The sequence below is a fragment of the Odontomachus brunneus genome, unplaced genomic scaffold (assembly GCF_010583005.1).
Source record: "Odontomachus brunneus isolate Ranch 3 - 2012 unplaced genomic scaffold, Obru_v1 Obru_scaffold_140, whole genome shotgun sequence".
NCBI classification, from domain to species: domain Eukaryota; kingdom Metazoa; phylum Arthropoda; class Insecta; order Hymenoptera; family Formicidae; genus Odontomachus; species Odontomachus brunneus.
In genome coordinates this window covers 161,853-188,261 of record NW_022639590.1, presented here as the reverse complement: position 1 = coordinate 188,261, position 26,409 = coordinate 161,853, and the positions used below count along the sequence as shown (strand labels likewise).

General features: G+C 44.6%; 1 protein-coding gene and 1 long non-coding RNA gene across 9 annotated transcripts in view; one reads left to right on the top strand and one right to left on the bottom strand.

Moving 5' to 3' along the window:
* Positions 1-26,409, bottom strand: part of LOC116850261 — a 108,353-nt gene that overhangs the window by 53,966 nt on the left and 27,978 nt on the right. The window contains exon 1 of one of the 2 annotated variants that reach the window (XR_004379292.1): positions 3,513-4,147. The exons of the other annotated variant lie outside the window; for it this stretch is intronic. This is a non-coding gene — a long non-coding RNA (uncharacterized LOC116850261). Of the gene's footprint in view, positions 1-3,512; positions 4,148-26,409 lie in introns of those variants that run through there. 2 annotated transcript variants of the gene reach the window in all.
* Positions 1-26,409, top strand: part of LOC116850258 (tensin-1-like) — a 79,688-nt gene that overhangs the window by 48,707 nt on the left and 4,572 nt on the right. For 6 of the 7 annotated variants that reach the window (XM_032828304.1, XM_032828303.1, XM_032828302.1 and 3 more), the window contains 3 exons: positions 7,842-7,988; positions 24,407-24,553; positions 25,917-26,099. In XM_032828304.1, the coding sequence (XP_032684195.1) occupies positions 7,842-7,988; positions 24,407-24,553; positions 25,917-26,099 (477 nt within the window). Of the gene's footprint in view, positions 1-7,841; positions 7,989-9,032; positions 12,952-24,406; positions 24,554-25,916; positions 26,100-26,409 lie in introns of those variants that run through there. The other variant, XM_032828307.1, reaches the window with a different exon arrangement.

Here is a 26,409-nt window from a genome sequence, read left to right as displayed (position 1 = left end):
CGCATGGTCCTCCAAAACGCGAAAGAGGAAGCGGATGCGTGTGATGCGTGACGCGCCACCGGTAAAGCCCAGCCGCCTCGCGATCGCGAGGGGTGCGTATTTACTCTCCATCTGCGGATTTACTCGTGCATACATGGAACAGCACTCCGCGATGATACGCATCTCCCGCATCTCTCCCGCACCCCACCCACGAGTCGTACACAGTGTCCATTTTCTGCGCGCCGCGACCGAGAAGCTCTCCCCGGCTGCTTCTAACGATCCTCCATTCCTTTAGCCCCATTAAGCCCTTTGCCTCGCCAACCGTTAAAAAATTTCTATGATCATGCCGGGGCGTACGCGAGCGAATGAGTGCGCACACGTTCCCGAAGCGCACGCTCCTGTGATTTCGCGACATTCGGCAGGGCCTGTGAACGCCCGGAACGCGCTTTGTAGATTAAACGGACTAATTATCCCGCTCCGGCGTTACGCCGTCGTTTCACATAGATTATAGCGGAGTTACGCGACTTTTCTTTTGGGATTTCACCGTAGTCATCTGTGATTGTCTCGCACGCGGCGCACTACGACGGCCGTCAATATCAGCTGTTTCCGATTGACTCTGATGCACGGATCCCCGAGTCGAAATCTTGATCCTATTTGCGGCTTTAATATTTCACTTCACGCCTATTTTATCCTGAAGCCTACATCAACCTCTTTTGAATCATTTGACTCCATTTAACCTGCTAAGTTTGCCGAGAGGTCCTCTTTATAAATGGCTTTTAAAAGCGTTTAAGTAGAATTTCGGTTTTTATGTGTATTACACGTAGGAAAGACCGGGACTATATGGTCCCAGAGGTATGCTGCTCATGTGCTTCGTTTAAGTATTTATCTTGAGAGGAATTGTGGGTACACAAAATGCTTCTTTTAGAACATAAATACTTTTCTCTGAGTTCCATTAAAATCGGGATAATATTATAATTAAGAAATAGAGAAAAACTGATTTGATAATAGCAAAGTAAGTTTTCGAGTCTCTCAAAATTTTGTATTAATATTCTCCATCGTGACTGAATAAAATTAAGCAATGTGTTAGTAATATTACTAGCTAGAATAAAATTTTTTGCAAGAGTATAATATACTGTTTCTGGTAATAAATGCAATTTTCATTCATAAAATGGTTGAAATAGAGCATATGAGCGGACGAGGTAAAGATGACTCATAATTAAGGGCCGACAGAAGGGCTGTGAAGACTTCTCACGCAAATTCTGGAATTACTAACCAGAATATATATTTTATACATAGCTTTCTTATCCTACGCTACAACTGAACCCGGTACTAAGGCAAGATATTGTCACATTGTTATATGTTTGGATTTTGATCATTGTAAAGTAAAATTACGGCTAACGGGGTCGTGGCGGGCCTTAATACATAGAAGAAAGCTATCTCTATCATGTTTGTACAGTCACAACAATTAATTGTCTGAGAAGTTATAACCTCGAGATTTCGAAATTTGGGACATCTAGCCCCTGATCTTCTCTGTATTGATCCTTCGGAATATACAGATGCTAGAAAGTTTAGGTAAAAAATAGAGTTGGAATTTCGTCTCGGGTTGTTAAAACGATCTGCAAAGCGCGCGCACGCATTGTACTCGAGGTTTGTTTTCTCAGCGTATGTGGCTCGGACTGTTACCGCGGAACAAAACCACACGGCGCGTTCTCGCCGCAGGTAAAGTAAACCAGAGAATAAATTGAATCGGTTGCGGAAACGCGCGTATGGCTATGGAAGATCAACGACGAGCGGCGCGTGTAATTTTTGAACTCGTACATTTGTTACGATCACAGGATATGTTTATCCTTTACCCACGGATTTACTCGTGCATACACGAAACAGCACTCACGCTACAGCGCGTATCTCTTTTGCATGTTCGTTCCTCCCTCCTCCCGCCTCTCTGTCCTCGTCTCTCTGGCGTTACCCGATACTACGCCATACGGGATATTCCTCTACGAGATATTCGTCATAACATATACACACCGATAACACATCGATCACCGCCACCTAGACACGAACGAATTGTTTGCTCCTGCCGAACTCGGCGTCGAGGTGGAATAATGAGAACGAAAAATGCGATTTCGCAATCTTCTCTCTCAGAAAAATCTCGAATACAGGATGAAATTAGGATTCGTAATCTCACAAACACGTGCGCAAGTATAAGCGTCGATTCGTTCATCTTTGATAGCAATTAAATGCTCACGTACTATCTCACGTAGGTTCTATCTGGAAAAGAGGGCCGAAAACGGAATCCTAGAGACGTAGCTCGTAAAAATCTTTTTACTGCGGCCAAATGTTCGAACCAACCGAGTCTTAAAATTTTCACCGTAACCGAACGAAAAATCGAACTCTTGCAAGATTTAGAGGTTTCCCATCTGTGCCAAAGAAACGACTGAAAAATATATTCAGTGGCACTTGTGTGGCATTGTGTCACTATTTATAAACCCGAGAGTATCACTGCGAACTCTCACAGTTTAACGTCCGTGTCAAATTGCACCCCACAATAGAACGTTATGACGAGACATCGGTAAAGTTTTGCTATTAAATGGCGCAGAAAAATCCATCTTCCTTCTTATATTTATAGTAACAAAAGTTTTTAAAAATGTTCAAGACAGTTTTCGGTTCATAACCTCGTAACTTTTATGAAAAATGCAGCGCGGAATGAAATTCGAATAGCGCGAATTCGGCATCTATATCGCTGATAATGTTTTTTAAATAATCATACGTTAATTGATGATAAATTTTCAGATATATTCTCAGATATATTAAAGGGAGAAAAATAATGGAGGTATGGTCAAACCAAATATTTCCATTGACCTTTACACTCAACCTTTACTCCAATAACCCCGTCGGAAGAAATATGAAAGGATATAACTTAACGGTTCTAAATAAATCTTGACTCAATATCGATGGTTTCTTTGTCGGTGTGCAATAATATATTTTTGCGTCCGCGACCGGATTTCGCCACACTCGCTGTAAATCTCTGATTCTAAGTATCCGAAGACGATAGGACATTACAGGTTTACAGAACTCATAGTGCTGGAGAGCGCGAGTGCTGGAACTACGTATTCCATCATAAAAAGATAAAGATGAACGAAGACAAGCGATAGTGAGATACGACAATAACAACGTTTATCAGTGTCCTACCACGGAATACGACAAACTCGACCAGATTCTCTCGAGAATGTCGTTTGACGCGTCAAAAACGATAGATATTACGTAAAGTTGCTCCGGCATAGTTGGTCCACTTCCAACGTTATCCTCGACCGTTATTCAGTTGTTTGGATCAACGTTTCTCATACGAAATTATGTAATAAAAATAGGTACAGGCTGATAAACAATCAGATATTTATATTGTAACTATTTGTCAAATATGAATGGACCACGAATGCCGATTTAGATTTCGCCTCGAATACTTGTTTATTCTTGATAAGTTCGCGAAACGTCCATTAAAATAGGAAATCTCTCGTGCAATAAATGATTTGACATACCTGGAAATATATGATGTATGCCCGCTCGCATCCCGGCGTCTTGCGTTCTCCGTCCTGGCTTCCAAATCAATTCTCCTGGCTGTTGCGTTGTAACACTGACACTAATACTCGTAGATACGATTTGATCGAAAATACACGCGTTAAAATAACGTCGTTTATATAACACCACGCCAATTAATTAAATTCCAAAGACCGACAAAATATTTTAATCACGCGATGAAAGTGATAAGTAACGTATGGATACACGTAGTCCGTAACATGTGTATCGCTCACCGGCTTGAACTGTAATGGAAACACTAGAAGAAAGTTTGCAAACCAGAATAAGTTTGGCCATCTCGAAGGTTCGCGATGTTTTGATTCTACGATCCCTCGGCGTTTATTGACGAGTAACGACTGTTGACATTTGAGGACAAAGGATGACTGTTCTTCTTACCGATTCTTTTTTTTTTGCTATTCCTGCGTCTCACATACTTTTGCGTGACCGAATATTACATTTACACAAAACTTTTCGTCGACTCTTGAAATATTTAATCAGGCTTTCGTTGGCATGGTGTTATACATAATTAACATGCGCTTTTCCAATCGAATTTTATCTACAAGAGTATCAATGCCGCGAACTAGTATATGAAGTGCCACGATGGTACAATCGAGTGTAGGATGTTGAATCGGAAGCTAAGACGAAAGATGCAGGATACCGGAACGCAGACAGCGATACATCATATATTTCCAAATACGTATTCAATATATATACATTTCCAACATCAATAAAATAAAAAATAAAGAGATTATAAAGTAAAAAAATCTGTAACAAAATAAAAAGTTGTTTTACTTATCCATTAATTATATTCTCCATTAATCTTTATTAGATTATTTAATATTCACTTATAATACGTACTTTATCTACAGTTAAGTAAGCCCCACAATTAATGCGTCACTTACTGGAATTAAAAATTAAGTATACATAATATATCCAAATAACTTTAGTTAGTCCATTTTTTAAAGACAATTGAACATGGAGAACATAGTATAAGATAAAAATTTGTAGCCAATACCATTTATAACCATATTGTGGACAATAGCCTGTGTAATATTCTTGAAGTTTGTAAAATTCGTGTAACGCTACTTTCTTACGATTATATCGGGATAAGATTACATCCGGGTAAAAGAACGATTCGTCCTGGTATTACTAATTTGTTCATTGTGTCATCTGACGTGGGTATCGTTATCACGAGTCGCATACTGAGAGAAATTATTCGATAAAAAATTAACAAACGGATATTTCCAATTAATTTTTATGTCTGGTTAGGATATCCGGTTAAATTTTATCAAAAACTTTTCGATTGTTATTTTATTAGATAAACTGATCAAAAAATTATGAACTGATATTTCTCACCGAATGTTTCCTGATTGGATACAAAAATTCATCGGTTTTTTGATTGGAAATATCCGTTTGTTAATTTTTTATCGAATAATTTCTCTCAGTGCATGATCGAATTAAGCCGAAGGATTCACTTGCATTTTGATGAAGTAATTCAACAATGGTAGTAAAAGACCCGAGTCCGAATGATGTCCACTCAAGGAACGCAAGTAAAAGCGGCCTCTCATCGAGCCCGGTCATTTGTATCTTTCTCACGTAGAAGTTTGCTACTTCGAGTAAATGCAGACATCATGAAAAATTCAGCCTGATAGAATCGCGGAATATCCCTTGCCGGAAAATTCGCTCCTACGGTACGATCATCTTTTCAATCACCATTCTACTCGCTCGCACTCCGCCATGCTCACTTCCGCGAGAGACGAATTTAGAAAAGTATATCACGCTGGTAGCTCGAAGATGAAATCGTTCTCCTACTTGAGATTGAGAAGTCGAGCGCGATAACGGCACAAGAGAGAAATATTATGTCGAGGAAACTTCAGGAGTCTCAAATTTTCATGGCAAACAATTTCAACGAGGACGTCAAGAAAAAAGTAACGTTTCATGTAGAATGGAGAATCCGAGTTGAAGTATTCCGAGGTGACACTTTTTTTCTTTTCACAGGCAGAGTTTTAAACTTAATTGCGTGTACACAGCGCGTGCTTACTTATACATTATTTACTTACGATTGCAACGCTGGGCATATCTAAACGCGTTGAAATATACCGAATTTAACACAACAGCATGTTTATTAATATATAATTTGTTTGCGACTGCACAACAACATCGAAATATCCAAATATGTTGAAAATGGACTGATATCAGCGTAACTGCGCCACGGAAATGTGCAGTTCCTTCTGCAGGGAGACGAAAGCTTTTCTACGTACCGAAAAAGCTACGTTCTGTCTGTCTGTCTATAGCGTCTATAGTGTGCGCAAGTGCAAAGCGTCGCGCGACACAATGGGCAGATAAATATTAATAGAACGTGCGCAAGAGATTGTAAACACGCTCGATGTATTTTCGCGAGACCGTGTAATAAAATAGTGAGGGCGAACGCAAAAGCGTCCATCGCAGAGATATAAAATTCCTTGGCCGGGACATCGGCGAAATCTCGGCGACCGGTAACCAAGAAGGAAACGAAAATGTCGCTCGCCGTACGCATTGACGAATTTTATTCGCACCGGCTATCAAGTTTATAGGCGGCTTTAAAAATTTATGTCCCGTAATGAAAAGTGCGTTTAAAAGTGCCGTTGTTCTGAAGCGTGTATAGCGAATATAATCACGACGACGACGACGATGTATTATGTTTCACACGAACTGTCACTTTATCGTCCAAGAAAGTCTACGTGCGCGTTACAAGTGAAGTCGAAACGGTTAGCGCGAATTTGTCAAAATCGCGACAGCATACAATCGAACTCTGAGACGAAGAGTTTGAATTGAGTCTGAAAAGAGTCGAAGAGATTGAATTGGTTTGAATTTCCTCGGAAAATATACGCAAACCTCCTGTGATAGACGAATCGATCAAAGTCTGTCTAGAACTGCGATCGAAGTCTTTCGAACGGAAGTCCAACAATCAAATGCCCGCCCGAAAGCTCATACGCGTTTCGAGCGTCGTCGTTGTATTCTTAGGCGAATGAAGCTCGTTGCGCGGCGAGTCATTAAAAGTTTCAGAACGAAACTCCGGCCGAAGACGTTGCGAGTTTTTCGAGTGGCCAATAATTAGGAACTATCCGTTCTCTCCGCTTCACGACGCGTCGAACGAGCCATCATCGAGATGTAACGATATGCCGCGAAACAATCGAATTGATCGTCTCATTATCGGCGCAACTTTTTAATTGATATCTTTCCAGCATCTGAGTGAGTATCAAATGACGCCAATTATGCGAGTTTCAGCGAACACAGTCCAAGTTTTGCTATCGTGTATCCTCACCGACAGTGTAGGATTAAAAGTCTATTAAAGCAAAGCCTAAACTCGCTCGGAACAAACTGAAATAAGTAATTTCGCGGACTATTTTTTTTCTCCTGGAAAACAGTACTAACTAGTTCGCCAAACAGTTCTTATTTTTACTGGCTAAATGCTCGAGAAGTCCGAATGTCTTGACGCTTCGAAAGTTGAGTTGCTTACCGAAAATAATATCGCAAAAATAGAACAGCCTCATATCGTGCAACTTCAATCTGTCAAATAATTTCTCCATCGGTATCACGATCTTGTATTTTTTTTTTGTATCCTTTAATTATCTCATTCTGCACGTCTCACTTGGACTTTGCTAAGGTTCCTAACGAGCCGTGATACACGTAAGTGATATTTATGGTGATATATCCTGCCTAATGAGGATGTTAGTTTCTTGCACAGGTCTTAACACAATACACGCGCAACGTATCACAGTGGGATTTACCGTTCAGACGATTAAATCATTCAACAGGATGCGAGCAATAATAAAACGCTCGTAAATCATTTTTGTTTGCGCTCAACATGACGTTCGCTCTCAAAAATGCTTCGGAAGCCGTCAGTCAGGGACACATTGAAACGAATTATTTTTTTATTCCTGCCCGCCGCGTGAGCACAATCCAAACTTGTGAACTATCGAGTCATCGAATATCGCGATATAACAGTATGGCCAATATTGCAACATTATTCAAGGGTATTTCTTGAAAGAACGTCAAAATAAAGGGAGTTTTTCCGCATAAATTGGCATCGAAATCGTTTGTACTTTACAAAAATCAAATGCACTCGCGGACAAATAATATTATCAAGTAATATTTCATATAACTTGAAATATATTTAAATAATTGTTATTTCTTTCACTTAAGATATTACTTGTCACGTGGTAGCTACAACGTTGCTTCAATTTGCTATATTCAACATTTCAACATTCTTACAATCTTAATCGTAAAAATCTTTTTTATTTTTGTTACAGTGCGTGCAAATGGCGCACGCGTTAAGACGCATTTCTTACGCGACTTGTGAGCCGCAGCATGCCCAATTCAGCTTTCTAGCGCGGGAACCCAGGGCCCACTTTAGTCTACAGTACTGCCATTCCTTCATCACCGAGTCTGCAGAACAGGTCAGTGACTTTCTCTTTGAAATTTTGTCTCTTTGCGAACGTGACCGGAGAGGAGATAATATTTAAAGGGCACATGCAAGGAACTATCAAGTTTCGATACGTACAAGTGTAAAAAGCCGAGTACTGTAAATCGAACTTCATAAAGTCAACTTGTTGAGACTATAAAAACTCAATCATTAAAAAGACATTTTGGTCGTAAAAGTTTGTAGTCCTCTCTAATGAAAGGAAGGAACATCGATATCATCGTTGTTTTTTGACTCCAGTCAGTTTGATTTTGCACATGTACGAAAAAAGTTATTAATATACGACGGACATTCAGAATTGCTTTTATGTTAAACTGAAAATAAATATCTGTGTGAATACACACACATACACACATATCGTCGTTATGATATTGAATATGAAACGCTGATGTGGTTCAAGTCGATATGATAAGGTTAGGTAGACGATTTTGCGTATGTAAATTAAGGTAGACACTCGTACCAGAGAACGTGCACGATGAAGGGTGAGATATGTAACAGAATATATTCCATTTCTTGCTCATATTCAGGGTATTCCGAGTAAATCGGGCTAATATAAATCGCCGACGCGGTAACCCGGGATTTGGTTCAAAATACTATACGTGACAGGTCGCCCCTTACCAGTGGACAACCGCATGCGTCTCAAGTGGAAACTGGAAACTGTCTCGACGTTTAAAGCCGATGGATCGTTCCCCACGCTATGGGTGACTATTTCGGTGTTTAGGACGAAACCCTGTTAACAAGGAAACATTTGGTTTCCCTTATATACCACCCACGTCTTCTGCTGTTTCTCCGTTGACCCACTTTGCAATCCTCCGAATTCAATACCGCGGTGGTGCTTTACATCCTGGTGACAGTAATGTCACAGAATTCGTTAAAACGAGATCGGGATACATACCGCAAAGAACAAGACGGACAATAGAACATTCCCTCTCTAACGATTTGTTTTCAGTTCTTGCGGTTCTGACCTGTCTGTAAGAAACCAGGAATGTTGACCTGCACGGGGACTTTGAAGTTATTTCGGCACCACCTCGGGACTTTTCACACGGGATTGACGATAATATGATGCAACCATAATATGATGCAGTTTCAAGGGAACAATATTAGACTCACTATACTTCCTCTCTCTAATATGTTTGATTAATTTCCTGAAATCACCTCAAGTCTAAAATGTGGTCGCAGAGCGTCACGTTGGTCTTGCTCGTCGAAAGTCGCAATAATCGGGCGCAAAGTGTCAGGGGAAAGAACGTGTTCGGACAGTGAACACACGGCGAATATCGTTGGACGTCGATACAGCGACGACTACCGACAAATCCCAGGACCTAAAAGCCTCTTCCTGTTGTCTGGAAAATAGCATCGCTCGAGGCTGCCGAGGTCCATCGGCGATATCAGAAAGGATAGAGCTGTAAGTTGGCGAGCATGGTGGGTTGAGAATAGTAGACTTTGCACTTGGAACTTTGCACTTCGCTATTGGCTTGACATTTAGTCAACCCTAATGGCGCACTCTTCGGATTAAACTTTAAATACCTTCCGCTGAATTAAGAATGTCATCGCGCTTGGAGATCTCAGATCGGGGAGGCATAGTTCGACAGCATAAGAGACCGAGAGAATAGAAACGGAAAATGAGAAGCGTCTTAAAGACCGGCCGGATATTTGGACGTTTCCACGCTCGTCGACGCAGTCGATATTCGCGCGCACTTCAGTTCGCCGTGCAATTTCTACGGTCTGTGCTGAGCGATTTGTCGATATGCGGACGCAAATTGGGGAAATACGCGAGATTAAAAATTATTTTCTGAAATAAAAGTAGGAGAACGAATTGCCGTGTGACTTTTTCCTCGTTTTACTTGTTAAAGTGGAATGCTGCATTGTACACTCTCTAAATGATTGAATATCCAGTTCCATGTAGACCCACACTAAAATCCCTATTTTTCCAATTTCTCTTTAAATTTACGCTTTGGATTTACGTAATGGATTTCCTTCTACTACCAGTCTCAGAATTTAAGTTGAAAAACAATCGTAATCAATTTGTGAACAATTAAATTATAAAAAAGTTCTTTGTACTTAATATTGTGTAACCGCATTGTTTTCCAGTTTCTGTTTAAAGCCCAAACGATGCTACAAAGATACAGTGTGGTACACACAACTGTCGGTTTCTATCTCGTGTAAATTTCCGAACTTTGAAAGGAGTTTCTCCAACACCGTGTTCCTCCAGATTGCTTACGTAGACCGAGAGAAAATTTCAAACTTGAGGATTATGAAAAGATAGCGTGTATGTGTTCGAGAAGAATGTTTAAACCACTTCACCCTCAAAATTCATCGAAAATCTCGCACGAAACTTTAACGTCAATAACTTTGCACTTTGGCGACTTTCGAACGATGCCTTCGCAGCAAACTAGCAATTCGTATCGTTTCTTCACACAACTCAAAAGAATGCGCCTGGAAAAAGGGTACAGGTGCCTTCAAGGAAGTACCTACTGCTGGTATTCACTATGAAGCGCAAGGGAGTACCTAACGTAGGTATCTCCAGTGCTGGAAAACACATCCAGCCAAAGTGCTTCAAAACACATCTAGGTACAAAGAGAAGTACTTGCACCTAGGTACTTCGCCATCCGTGGACACGATGCGAGTTCAAGTCCGAAGTCCGCGATCAAGCGGCGCGCCATGCCGCGCCGCGCTGATGGCAGGTCAAAGAACGCGAATCGCAAACTCATGCGCTCCGTGCGGCGTTGGTTCTCTCTGTCTACTCTTCTGTCCTCTCTCCTCTCCTCTCTCTCTCTCTTTCTCTCTCTTCCTCTCTCTTTCAAGTGGCGTTCTCGACCGAGGTAGGGTAAAAAGAGTAAGAAGCCGTGGAAAAGATCATGAGAGGGACCGAGAAAGAGAGAGGCAGAAAGGGACAGACAGACAGGCAGCCAGACAGCAGGAGAAGGAGAGAGAACGAGGGACAGCGAGGGTGAGAGGAAGAACGGGGACACGTGGTATTCAACAGCTGCCGTTGAACGTGTTCAATGCCGCGGTTGAAGCAAGAAAGCGGTCGGTCGGTCGGTCGCACCGCTCGGCTTCCAGCCGCCCCGGTGGGGATGGAACCGTGTGGGTCGGCAGAGTGGCGCGGTGCTCTCGCTTCGTATTCCTCATGGTCTTCAGTCTCTCTCTATACGTACCGGGAGGTATTGCCATCGCCGTGCCGGTTAGCACGTTACACAGGTAGGCGGCTTTTGCGTGCTCCGACCGCCCGAGAGTAGCGGCGGCGGCGGCGGCGGCGGCGGCACCTGGACGGCGACGTGCGCTGGAGTGTGATAGAAGGAGCGTGGAATGGACAGGAAGGTAGCAGGATCCACCGCCGGTGTTCACTCGGTAGCTTCTCCAGTTGACAGCAGAAAGGATACGCGTGGATCGAGCCTCTCGCGCTCTTTAAACCGTCCAATTTAACGAACAACTCGCCTCCCGCGTGAATTCCCGAGCTCCGCCGCGCTGGCACCAGACTCGGCCATGCCCGACCAGAGCGATGCCGAAAGGAGCTTTGGCGTTGGAATTTGCCACGTGAAATAGCCCGAAATAGCACAAGGTGCGCTCTTGACTCAACTGTCCCACGCGGAAACGTAACTGAGACTAGGGTGCAGCAAAAGGAAAGGCACTATCGGGGTCTACGAAATTTACTCGAATCGACCAATCCGCGACCTTTCTCTCGTTACCGCCAATCCTCTTGGACCTACAGTACCGGCGGCTACGTGAGGGAATTGCGATTGCGAATGTACTCGGCTGCCGGGTACGATCCCAACATGGTGTCGGTGACGGCGGTTGTCCCGCAGTCGTTTCCGTCGGAAAACACGGCGTAGAAGAACATAGCGACTATATGTGTAGTTGACAGTCGACGAGTAAGACGCGAGAAGCGGCTCGGGACTCGTTAACCGGTTTCCGCGGCTCGGCATGCAGAACGACACGTAGCGAGAGGGACTACGCACGCCATCCAAGTGGAACTCACGATCCTCCATGCGTGTGCCGCACGTAGGCCGGTAGGACCGGTCTCGCGGATCCATGACATCGCGATCGTCACCTGCTAACAATACCGAGCATCGCGGGAGACTTGAACGCCGCGGGAGGAAATCCGCGATCGCGGATCCCACGGAGGAAGGAGCAGCCTTGGCGGACGAACCGGCCGAACGGACACCTTCCAGAATGGATGTTGCGTCGACATTCCCGACATTTCCAGTCGCGTGAGCCGCGCGAGGAACGAGAGGCGTGTTGGTACCGCTCCTGGAGATGTAGAATACGACTTCGTGATTTCTCAGAGGCCCGTTACAGGCGTCGCAGGAATATCGTCGTAGGAGGACATACCCTCCTCGGAGAGAAAGGCGTTTCGGTAACAGTAAATACTTTAGCGTGCCGATACATCGGTACCGCTGGTGCTTCATGCATTAGAAAGTGCGCTACGTGGTGTCGTGAACGTGTGACCGGAAATGTGTGGAATATTGATGTTGGTAGTGCGAAAGAGCGACGCGAGCTGCGAGCCGGCGCAAGCTTCTCCGGATGTGACAGTAATGCCGAATCGTTGCTCCATTATTAAGTAGAAGCCAATTGCCGCACGATATCTTTCCGCGCGCGCGACTGCGGTGTCCGTCCGTAGGAGGACACCTCCGTTACCTCGTTTCCTTTCTTTTCCGTGAGCCGAAGGTAGGACGGAGTAGCGATTCAGGAGGACGAGCAAGCACAACGGACGCTGTGGCATGAGGAGGTTCGCACGCAGGCGCAATATCCCGGCCGCATTCTCTGCGATTATGGGACGCCTTGGTAAAGCCTCGCAGAGCGCAACGAGGCCCATTTTCAGGGTGCATTATCGTAAACTCGTGGACGAGTACTCGCAGCAGGAACAGTTGAGGTTCATGCCCGCGCTACCCGACTACATGTCGTATTGCTGTTGTCGATGCGGTCACACTCAAAAACTCAAAGTAAGTCTCTAATACTCGCGATCAAATCTTGATCTTGGCACGCGTCCTACCTTGCGTCGTACGCGTAGATGTATCGTAAATCGTCGCGAACCTCCTACAGGTTCGATCGTATCCAGTTTCCAGCTTACGGTTTCTCCCTAGCTTCAGGAGTTAAAGCGATGAAAGAAAGAAAAAAAAAAGAAACGTTTGAATAACAGTTCTCGGATGTTGCTCAAACGCCGTTATTATCACCTCCCCGATAGGTGGAACGGCGATTGGCGTCTCTAAGAGACAGTTTACTGCTTCTAGTGATCCGATATGCATATTGTAAAACGACCTGAATGTCGTAGCTTCGTGGTGTAGACTTCAGCGCTTACCATATTAACGGATCGCGATTAGGTCGCGGTACCGCAATATGACCCCGGAGACGACGTGGTCGGTGCAACGGCAACAAAAAGTAGCAAACGGTCCTCTATTGTTTCACCTGCATAGAACGCGATCATTAACAGCCGGCGAGAGCACCGCGTGGCTCAGCCTGTCGATATTTCTTCAGTCCTATCGAATCGACCAGACGCGATCGCGAACGTGCTTAATGAATGAAGAGTCTTGAATGAGTGAGGAATCCCTAAACGAACGCGACCTATCGCCGCTGTCGATAAGCGCAAATGTGATCTGCCCAGGTGATTCGTTAGCATCGCTATTCGTTTGACAATTGAGAGAAGCTGACCTTGTGTCCTCGAGAATCATTGAAATCTTCGCACACCTCCACTAGTCCCATACCTATCGAAGTCATCGAATTCTCGTCAGTGCAATTGATCCGTTCCTTCAATATTTGTGAGGGATCGGATAAAGACGGTAAACGTTTGTCAGTCGCATTCCAGGATCTTACTAAAAGAGAACCGTCGCGCCGGTGGATTGCACAAACGCACGCTGAAGCCCCACGAGGGAGCAAGAGAGAGAGAAAGCTCGAGCCCGGTAATACTACGATCGTACCAGAAAGAAAAAGAGCTAACGAGGGAAGGGAGAGAGTGAAGGGGGATAAGCCGTGGGATCGGACGAACGCATTCCTCGGCTTCATATAGCTGCTTGTAGCGCGAGATGCCTCGCTGCCCGTTGCCTCCTTACCGATGGAGTGTCTACATGGCATTGATATTTTAGCGACGAGATACGAAGCCGTCATTATCCCGGCTCCGTGCTCATCCAGTTCGCCGCGAAGACGCGACGCTCGGGAGTCTTTCTCGACGCGCGCGAAAAATCGACACGCATGTGCAATAATAACGTGCAACGCAACGTTATTCGCATCAACGACTCGTAGAGCGAGTCCGCAGCGTTTCACGCTGCGACGTGCAGCGATCACTGTACGTGCTATCGCGATGATTAGCTGCTATAGTACGTATCAGCACCTGGCACCCTCTCGCATTGTCATTGGAGCGCGGAAAGCTTTGGAAAACGATCTATGTGTGTGACAACCGTGCTCCCTTCGGCCTCCTCTTGACTCCACAAAAGGAAACCATAATTCGTATGAACCCGTCGCTGCGTTCGGCGACACAAAGGCTGAAGTCCTTCTGCCGGTGGGATTACAAAGCGCCGTTCGAATTTGACCGCGATGTCTGACGAGTTTCCAATGATCTCCCGGGTGAGTTCACCATTCGCGAGGGCCAGGTGAATTCACGCGACACTCGTTCCGGATTCTCGTCTTTAGCAAGGTCGACGCGGTCGAGAAACGAAGATATTTTGAGCACGGGAGAAGAAAAAGAAGAAGAAGGGAAGAGAAAAAACACGAGAGGGGGAAACGAGGATGGAACAAGCTATCTTACAGAGTTGCGCAAACGTTACGGAATTTCTCTCGACATCAATGGAGTATCTCGTACAAAAGGTGGCCCATTACCGTCAAGGCGTTTCGTGGAGGCCTCAAGGTACAATATGAACTCTCGAGTTAGGTGGAAGCATAAGTTATACCTAGTAGCGCCCCAATAACGTGTTCGTGAAAGATTCTGGCTTCTCGTCATTGATTTGTCATACCACTCAGATCAGTCGGTTTCATCTGGTTTTGTCAACGTGACAGCTGGGCACGTACATGTGCATCGTCTTTGGCATTTCTCTAGGAAGACAGATCTCGTTCATTATTACGGAATAACGAGCATTTTTCTCGCGAGATCGACCAATTCGATTCGACAACCTGACGCACGATGACTTTGACGTACGCGCGAAGCGCGACACTCGGTCTGTTGGCGGTTCTATCTGCAAAGCCCGTGTCTCTAGTGCCATGAATGCACGATCCTATTATCGCAGAAATGGCGAACAGTCGCGGAAAATCTGTAATGGCGACGACTTCTTTTCCACAGGCATTCGACGCGCGCGGCTATGCTCGCGCAATTTGCGATTTGAGATTTTCACGGTGATTCGCCGACGCCAGGGGAGGAAATCGCAAAGCGCCGTCCCGTCATGACTAAGCCCGCAGCTTCCTGCTAAGAATGACATCGCGAGACGCAATGTTCGCGCGCTGTGTTCCGGATCGAATGCGTCGAATGCGTGCCTCCCTACATTGGACGTACATGTCAACCACTTTTAACGTCTCGACAATGCTCGTCCCCTCTGTATGCAGGATGTACTACTGCGCACTTAACCACTTTATTCGACTCCACTTCCGATTTTATCTTTTATTCGACTTTCGACTGGCCAACAGTCGTGATTATTCACCTAGAAACTCAAAGCTGCACAAGCCTCTTTCGCCATACGAGCTGAATGTATCACGAGAATTACCGTTACTTATATTACTTATTATTATTTTATCTATACGATAATATCAATCGCGCGTGAACTGGCACGCGGGCGATTTCGTATTTTTCAATTGCTCATTGATATAATCTATTATTGACATAATGTTTTATTAATGTGTTGAGAATTTTACTATATCTCTCGTACTGTTATTAAGAAGAGAGAAGTTTGCCAACAAGATTGAAACAAGTCCGTGAAATAACATTTTGTCGTAATTGTGTAAGTGTATGCAAACAACGTATACTAACATTTCACGCGAAGGAAGGATCCGATCGTGAGACGAGTGTGATTTTTGCACGACAAAAATTCTCGCGAGAAAATTCTCGCCCGAAAGTTAAATCGAAAAACGCAAGTATTATAGAGCAGATAATCCATTTCTCCTCGAGATAAGAAGAAGCCTATGCATTCGTGCACGATAAGTGGATTAAAATCAATGTACGTCTCGAAGTAGCACGATAGAATGGCAATATCACATGGGCGTAGCACTCTCGATGGATAATAGAGAAGCGGATTGACTTACACAGCGGAGAATACATAGATTATTCTACAGTCCGTTCTGCGTAATCGCAGATCAGTACAATGTGTAATGATGTAATCGATCAGAGCGTCAAATCCGATCATGAAATCAGCATTATGTCTACCGTATAATTGATAATTTCCAGTGTGAATCGATAGAGTGTGAAAGATGACACTTTCATCCGATTAAAAGACTAAACGTAACGTTCACGCAAAGCATTTCTTTCGGAGAGAAACTGCGAGAAAAACAACATTGGAAAGCTAAAATAACTAGTAGATAATAAAAAGAGTCGACCCACTTCACGATACTTTTCTAGTATCAATGTGACTGCTGATGTGTAATGTCTCATAATAATTCGATACTAAGAAGTAACGACAATTTTAAGAACGCATACCATTCCCCCCACTGAGCGTCTGGATTCGCCTGCGAAATCATACACTTGATAACGAAGAAATTCGAGTAGTGAGAAATTTGAAACGAAACGGCCCTCGTAGCGTCGCATGCGTCCTCAAGGGTGCATTTCTGGAGGCACCGAAATAGGTTTAATGACGAGACTCGAGGGTACAGTAGCAAACTCTACGGGCCACAAAGTGGGCGTATTGTCCTATGATGATGCACAATTCACGCACCACTACGTCTTTAAGCCCACCGCTCATTGTCGAAGTCCCCTATACGATTAGCCATGCCAACCAACGGCAAGGGTAAAGCCAATCGCGGCTTACGTCGTTTGCTGGAGCCACTCTTGCGACTCGAGATACGCTGATTCAACGCTTATAATCATTTAATAAGAACAATGAAGGACGATGACAGTTTTTATGCACAGTAAGCGTACATTGCGCCTCATAGTTCCGGGTAGCTGCAGAGTATATCTGTGTCTATAGAAATCCAACCATTTCATATAATTTTATATAAATCCTAGTTTTATAACAAACATAAGCTGCTGCTTACGTCGGGGACTATCTTTGTAAAAGCGGTATCGCGATCAAAATATACAACTATATTTGTACTTGACTATGGGATGAATTTCGCAATTGAATGCAAATCTAAAACAGTCTGTCTTGATATCAAGAGTACATCGGATTATAATTGCAATTTCAAGAATACGTTGAATTTGTCTGTCTCCAAGAGTTAATTCGTATCACGAGAGTAACTAACTTTGGCGTCGTAGCTGGAACGACCCATAATATCGGAAATATTTTGGTATCGCGTGCGTTAGTGGAAGCAGATGAAACGACCAGCAGACGCGATCGTGGCGTTAATTGCTGATCAAAGAGCCAGATTGTGCAACGGTCGTGCCTCATCTGCGCTCTCTGACCGATGCATCTCTCTGACCATATACGCTTCAATCTTCGGCCGATTTCACGTTACGCTGAACAAAGTACTCGCCACACGGCCAAACGATATTTGGACGTTATGCATCGGCCAGATTGCACGTTTTCCCCGTGGATTTCCTTTTCGCGTGACTAAGTCGCCAACTTCGAAAACTACATATACGCGAGCAAAATTATCGCTACTGGTGGAGCGACGCATCTTCGGATTAAAATATCAGAATAGCGACTCGGTTTATTTCAATGAACTCGACGATTCTTGAAGGTGTTTCCGAAGCGAGAACTTGACAATGACAATAAGCGGATGTGACGTAGGAAATATGAAACGTACGCGGTTGTCTTCTTTGATATGCAAAAACATTTCTTCTTTTCACAATTTCCTTATTATTTGACACTTGAATGATGATACCTTTTCGTACGAACAATCAATTGCTTATGATTGTAGACATTAAATTAAAGTTAACCTGCTGCATTTTAACTGTATTACACGAACGTGTGTCTACTTTCTTCAAAGTTCAAGACAACCTTCACGTTTACTGTACCCGTTCTGATCTAATCTTCTGGGATAAATGCTGGCAATGTGTGTACGAGTAACGTGCGCGATAGACGCCACAGCAATTATTTGGTTAGCGGCGTACGCGCGAGTCAGATCGTATCGATATAGTGGCATATAACGGTGCGTAATTTGAGGTATCGATTATTTGGCATTCGAAACCGCTGTATCTGTCATGCCCAGGAATCTGTGGCACTGTGAACAGAATTTTTCACTTCCTCTTTTTTTCAAAATATTTTGTTCTTGCTTCATCAATCGCGCAAAAACTCGACAATCTTGATGACGCGATCTCGCTACGTACAGACGTGCTTCAAAACGACAGGAGATCAATCGAAACTCCGTCAACTTTGACTAACATTTATGGAAACGACAAAATTGATATCCATGGTCTGAACAGATCGTAATTTCAAAATCATCCATATACAGGCGGTAATATATCATGAGATACTACATGAGAAACGTTGATGAGGTCTCCCAAAACTTCTGATGCAAAATCGTTGCGAAGTCTATCGCGCACGTTACATATGTTGCCAGAATTGATCTCAGAAGATTGGATTAGAACGAGAACAACAAGCGTGAACCCTTATAGAAATGTAATACTGATAAGTAATAATTTGGCCAGTGATAATTACTTATCAGTATTACATTTCTATAAGGGAAGAGTGCCTTTAATTTTGAAGAAAATACACAGAGAGGATTTTATGACAAGAATTACTAAGAATTGGATTACTAAGAATAGGATTTTTAACCGAGAAATAGATCGACATTCTACAGTAATTCTTTCGTCTCATATGTGCTACTTGTATTCTAGGAACTGAAATGTACTATTACTAAAACATTTACTGTTTCCAGAGAAATTTGCTGTGTTCCTTGGCAAGATAGATCTTATCGACAATCTATTTTTGGACTATAAAATTGGAGAAAATTTCTACGAAAAATAACTATGATATTCCTTCGTGTAAATTCATACGACAACGAAGAAAAAATCTGTAGCAGAAAGAAATATAATGTTCCTATTTAATGTTCACAAACGTAAGTAATTACGTGACAAATTGTGAAAGAAAGTTATAAGAAAAAGAAATATTCTCGAGCGTCGAAGCAGACAGGTCGTACGCGATATATTTAGACAGACGTCGTATCTAAAGCGGAGCTGGAAGACGTTGTCGTCTCTTGTGATACAGGGTCACCCGAGCGAGCGGATAAGAGAACCATAACGAAAGGGTAGGGTGAAGGAGGAATTAGCGTAGTGACGTGGAGCGTCACACGCGAAAGCGCAGTTGCGCCGCAGCCATCGATAGACGATGGTGTTGGTGTTGCGGAGCGATGGTACCGCGATGGTCGTGTCGGCGGTTGGTTGGTACAGGCAAGTGCAATAACGACGCTCGGTGAGAATGCTCTTACCGCGCTCTCTGGAACTTTTCCTCACCGACTCTGGCTCCCTAGCCGTGCCCGTGTACCGGCCAGTGTTGGGTATTTGTCGATAAAAATTATCTTCGACTAGAAAAATCGGCGAATCAGTAACCAAAGTTAATCAATCGTCATATATAAAATCATAAATAATTCCACTGATTGACGAAATTAATACCTCGTCAAGCTTTGATGCGATCGATTATACCTCGTTAAGCTTTGATGCGATCGATGAATAATTAATCTCACCAAGCGACGGAATTATTAGTGATTTATGATGTATAACGGCTGATTAATTTTAATTGTTGATTCGCTAATTATCTTGGTCATAGGAAATTTTAATCAACCAATGCCCAACACTGTACCGGCCATCCCGTCTCGAGCGTCGTCGAGGAGACGAGACAAACGACGATGTGAGAAAGAAAATTCAAAAGTGTGACGCGAGGGCATCCCTACCAAACGCCATTATTGCGAGTACCGGCTTACACACGGGATGGTATTGGTGGACAGGTACACGAGACGGGAAATCTAGAGGAGCTGGAGATATGGCCGTGACCGCGCGGAATGCTTGGAATGTAGCCCGTCACGCTGCACCGGCGCAAAGCTACGGCGATCCATCGCCCTTTCGGTCTTCTTCTCATTCGACTCTCGTTTCTCTTGTCTTTTTTTTTTGCCAAAGCCATCGGCGCGAACAACGAATCAAGGTGAAGCAAAGCGAGCCGAATGGCTTTCTCTCGAAAGTCAGAATTTCTCGCTTTCTTTCCCAAGCCCGTCCGACGCGAGTCCACTCCGCTCCGCGCTCCATACATTTTGTCTTTCCCGCCGCGATATATCGCTCGCGATCGAGGGCAACGCGGAAAGTCGCGTAACTTCGGTTTGCACGATGTAGCGGTGTGATCGCGGTTGATCGGTCAAACGGGCCTGAATCTAAACGCAGTGGAGAGGGTCAGTGCCTGTTCGAGTCAATGTCCAGGACGGGGTAGAGCGGAGGAGAGGAAGACGAAGAAGAAGAAGAAAGAAGAGTCGGCGCTGATGATTTCATCGCGCTTAAATTCCACCTCGGGGCGGGAATCTCAGGACCGTATTTTCGATTGTCGGCCGGAGGGGTCGACGAGGCAGGGTCCCGGCCAGGACCGCGCAGGTTCCGCCCACGGCGACAATAAATTCTTCCTTATGACATGACTCTTCGCTCCGTCGCGAGCGAGTAACCCCTATCTCGCCGGAACGTTTTTGCGTTTCCATGTAGCGCGTCAATGCGGGAGGAGTTCTCCTCTTCCACCTCGATATATGAATCGCTAGATTTTCCCACGCTGCGACTGAATGTGATTGAATTACTGAATAGTTGCTGAATAGTTTTCATCGATGATATCCTCTGCCTCCTGCCCCGACGCGCTTTGCGCGCACGCATACACGTCCAATAGAAATAATAGATTTAACTGAAAAGTTAATAGAGCCGAACCAGCCGATGTATTCCACTGTGTGTGCTGAGTTGTAAACGCAACTCGATCGAAGCGGTTGGGAAAAATTCATCGCATCACCATTTCGATGGCGGATGTGCGAAAACAGGGACGTATCAGAGAGGTGTTTGTCGACAGAAAGAAGAGAGCGAATGATTCAACGTTTCAAAAGAACGCGAGTTTAAATCACCCACCGATATTTCACCGATATTCTGGTCTGACGAACATGCACTGGTAACCTAGTTGAAAAAAAATGTTTTTAAATATAGAGAATGTCTCACACTAACCACCAAATATTGAAATAGTAGATAGTAGAAGTCAAGTGAAAAATCTTCTTTTTAAACGAGCTTCCATGAGTTCATAACTTCATGAGTTATTAATTAAATAGCTTTGATGCTTATTGCGCCTATGTGGTGAAACGCAGTTAGTGTTGCGCGCCAAAAAATGCGTATTTCCGTCTTTTAGACTAGCCTCGTTATTCTGGAGAGGCAAAGGGATGGAGACTTGTACTATCTGCCACTTCCATATTTGACGGTTGGTATGGGACAGCTTGTATACTCATGTTCTCAAACTCCGCTTCTGTTGAAATTCGAATTTCTAACCAATGGAGACTGCATCGACAAACTACCACAGCCATTTCAGAAATGCAAATTACTTATTAGGGAGCTACGCTGCGTACTTAATATTCGATTTTCATTTTTGAAAAATATAAATTTAAGACGCTTCTTTTCCGGTATCTTCGCAACGGACACCGGCGTCTCTTAAAATATGAATTGAGGACAGTCGAGAAATAAGTTCTTCTCGTAAGTGTAGCCATTTCGCGCTTGTTCGCAAAGTAAAATCCCTCATACATATATCGCTGCATTTGAGCGGCAATTGCAAGAACTTTACAGCACACGGATAAATGACGATTTATATGCGCGTAGAGTGCGGCGGAAGAGTACTCGGCTGTGACTTGGCGAGTTACGGGACGGCCGTGCGCCCGGTCCGCAATTATAGCTCGAGTCATTGCTTGCTGCTTGGTCCGCGCGCGCTAACGTAATTGAAATATCTCATTCCTAGTGGAATCATTCGGCCTGACCTCAAACCGCAAAACTATGAAATTATTCGAATGAACACTGCCGCAAGGGCGCGTACTCCCGCGCGCTTGAATCTGAAAGCTCGCCAGCTGTTGTTCTCTCCGGAGTGCGTATCAGCAAAACGCATTGTCCCTTATTTCGCACTGTCGATCCCCTGCTTCGTCCTTCGTGATCGACAAGCCCAACAACGATCCTAAATATCTCCGAGTTCCGAGTTTGCACAATGATGGTCGCGCGAGCTTGTATATAAATCAATATTGCATTATTGGTAAATACACACCCCTGCACGCGGAACGCGCCGCGCGATTCTATCTTTCGTTTGCATTTCCGCCGCACTCGAGCCGATCTGCCGGCTCTGGAGAATGCATTTCCCACCTAGGGCGGTGCGAAACTCAAGCAGAGATCTGGAAGGATTTCCGCGCCGCTTACCAACAATGTCCTAACAATGTCGCGGGAATAGAGAGAGAGAGAGAGAGAGAGGGAGAGATATAGATAGATAGAATACATAGGCAAGTACCGTAGGGCGAGGAATGCAAGTACGCGAGTCGAGATGTACGTACTTGACGACGCGAAACAATTGGATATCTCCCTGGGCGCAACGAATATCTCACGCCGCTGCTACGCTATGCACCGTGAAAGGAAAAGTTACGCGGATGAGACGGTAATCGCAGGCCCGTCCGTCCGTTACCGCTCGTACAATACTCCTCTTAGAATCGTAGCCCCTCGTCGGCCGGCCGGTGCGCATTAATACGCACCTCGTCCTGGCTTTCACCGGCTTTCGGAAAGGGGTGGGAGATAGCCTTCCGCACCCTCGCCGACCTTTTTCCCATTTCTGTCTACGTGTCTCTGTACACCGCCGTTCGTCAAGTGCGCGAGCGCGCGAGCACACGTACATACACGTGCACGCGCACTCGTACGAGCCACCTGCACTCGGATCGAGCGCGAATGCGTATGAAGCTGGAGTTTTCTAAACGCACATACGAGCGCGGCTGCGGCCGAGCCAAGGCTTGCGGCTCCCCGCGAGTGCTTATTACACATTCAGACACCCGCGTTTGCGCTGCAGCACGGCGGCGTCTGCTCTTCGGCCGGACCGCCTGTTTCACCTTCTTCGCCGGCGGAACCAGAAAAATCTAATTGGCCACCGGGAGAAAAGAGAGAACGGGACAAAAGAATATCGTTTCTATATAGAATCACTTGCAAAGTTCTGCAACCCACTGCACACCAGCAGCACTGCTCTCGAGCGCTATAAATTGCTCGTCCACTTTTAACATATACAATGCCTGGTAAAGTAAAAACACCAATTTTCAGACACGTACCCGATACTGGATATTCTTATTGTTTTGGTCTTCAAATACGAATATTTAAATTTCCAACACACATAGAATATATTAACACGTTTCGTGCCATCCGCGCAAAATTTTCCATTTGGACCATTAGACGTTTTGGCTCTAAAACGAAATACAATCATGAAATATTTTGATAATTATTATGTGAGACACGCGTTGTTGGACAAATAAAATTTGGTTCATAATATGACGGCGCGTGAGCCAACGGCGCTTACGCACAGAGAGAACGATTTATTAAATTAGATAAATGTTTCTTTGGAATAGTCCAAACAAATTATTTGGTTGACACAACAAAAATATTTTTTTGAAATTAAGCCGCAAATAAATATTTTTATTGCGTCAAATAAAATTTGGTTCGATCAACCAAAAAATTCGTTTGGACTATTCCAAAGAAGTTTATTTGATTCAACCAAATCGTTCTCTCTGTGCGGCTATGAGGTCTACGTGGCGTGGATGACAAGTCACGTTAAAATTAGTTCGGCACGGAACGTGTTAAGACCAAAACAATGAGTATGTCTACGATTAGGCACGTGTACGGCCATTAGTACTTTTACCTTACAATGGCACAACGATCGAATTTTGTCGAGCGACGCAGTCGCTGTATAAAGTAGTCAGTTTTTTTTTCGTCTTTCAAGTTTAAAAAGTATTATATAGAAGAAGTTTGTCTAGAAAATTAGAAACATTTTCTTCAAGGGAGAAAGATTTACTTCTCAACTGTATTTCCGCTAAACAAGGCGTCAAACAGGATAGCCTAATTAATTGGCTCCCACCGCTTTGTCTTTTCCTCGAGTATTTTCCAGGATATTTCTTCGTAAAGAATCAACAACGTGGACTCTCTGATACCACTGCGCGAGTTTAAGCACATTTCGTGTAATTAAGCTGAAAATGGCGGATCGTAACTGTACGATCAGTTCGCGGAGATAGCGTAACGAGAGCTCGCAAAATTGCTTCTCAAAGTTGCTCATTGTGTAAGATTCACGTTAAAATTTGCGCATTCTTGTCTGCTTGCAGGCGGAGGAGCTGAATACCATCGTTGGCAATGCTTTCCGCATGGCGTACGTGGCGCAGCTTCAGCGCCAACCGATCCTTCAGGATGTAATCTCACCGCGATCGACGCCAACTTATCGCAAGGACAAGCAGGAGCATCGTACGTCGTGGGTACGTTTAGAGTGTGTTTGCGCATTAAGCGTGTCGTTGAAGCGAGAGTTAATTAAACGCTCGAGTACGCGGCCGCGAAACGCACTTTACGGGATGCAAGGGAGATTTTTGACACTATGCCAATGCGCCAACGCGGCTAGTAACGAGGCGTCATACATTTTAAAGCGCTAATAACGTCGTTTGTTCTTTCCTCACCAGCTCTAAGAAGTTAAACAAGTTAAACTATTCCAAACTTTACAAGCTGTGGGTGGTATCGTGCCATCTGCTAGTTTTCTCACAAAGGCGCCGTATAAATCGCAACTGCTTTTAGTAATTAGCGAACGATCCTCGCGGATCTGCTTAAGGATTATGTAAAGCGGAGTTCGGGATATATCTCGACGTCCTCTCGAAAAAGAAAGTACGTACGCCAAGTATTACAGAGTGGCTAAAACTATCCGGCATTGCTCAGTTTATCACAAAGTGTCGAGGGGATAAAATCGGAGAATAGAGTGTCCCCAGGTTTCATGTAGCCTATATTTTCTACAGAGCCTGGACAGCAACCGTGCAAAATTGAATCGATCAAAGGATCTAGAAGTATATAGAAAACAGACAGACATTCTATACGTGTACAGATATTGCCGATCGCGCGTTTCGCAAAATGAGACGCCGTTTTGCAAAACTGATTCGGACCGCTAATGCGTAAAATAGTTTATTTAAGTCTTTTAAATTTTTTCGTCGCCCGGTGCAAGCACAATGGCGAGGAAGGTAGTGACGTGGATAGCGGAATATGCGTACCGGCATACATAGCGGGGAGGAAATAGCTGGGACAGCTCGCGGAAGAGCTTCTTAAATATCCAAGTGCGAGAGACGAAAGGGACAACGACGACAACCATGTTCTCTCGACGTGGTCTCACGGGGGCCACCGACTCCAGTAGGTGTCCCGTTTACAGGCCGCGTTAATTATAAATTCGACCCGAGTCTCTCGCTTGCCGGCTTGCGTCGCGTCGCGTTTTCAAGTAAACGGTCAGTCCGCCACGGTCTGGCCGGTAGTCCTCGCCACGAAATCGTCTTGGGAATCGTGAGAGATTCCCGCCGACTAAATATTTATACGAAAATCCCGAAGGTGACTGTCGATCCGGTCGATCGTCTTGACGATCGCGCGCTTGTCGCTCAATGATTTGAATAATGAGCGAGTTTACCGGTACCGATCTTTTGTATCCTTTCGGGAACTCGATGAGCGCGCCACGCAGAAGAATCATCAACGTGGCGACGTGGTGACTGTGAAACCAAGTAAACGGCGAACTTCCTCCCGCAAACGCGGCCCCTGCACGACGGCCGAGCTGATGGGTGCGCGACTTAGCAATGATCGTTATTTTATTTGCAGAACAAATCGCTGTCCGGGGACGAGACGATCGCCGGAGACGCTTGCAGGAGTCCGTCGTCCAACTCGTGGCTGAAAAGTCGGACATCGCCCACCTCCAGGACTGGAAGGGGTTCGTCCGCAACGGACATGAACGTGCAGCTTAGCAGCGCCGGCTCGCCCACGCTGCGACTCGCCAGCGTAAAGGTGAATTCATACTCGAATAACTCGGCTACGTGCAGCCTACTACTTTATCACGTTTCAACGTTGCTGAGCGAAAATAAGCGGCCGCTTCAAGCGCCAGTTCAGAGTGAATTCATTTCAAACTGTAGAATGCCACGCCATCGACTCTCGACTGGATCAACTAGACGTACAACCCATTTTTTTTTACACGTCGCCATGTTCGTTTCTATATCTACACGCATAAGTGTTGTGTGTGTATATATATATATATATATATATATATATATATATGTGTGTGTGTGTGTGTGTGTGCGTGTGTGTGTGTGTGTGTGTG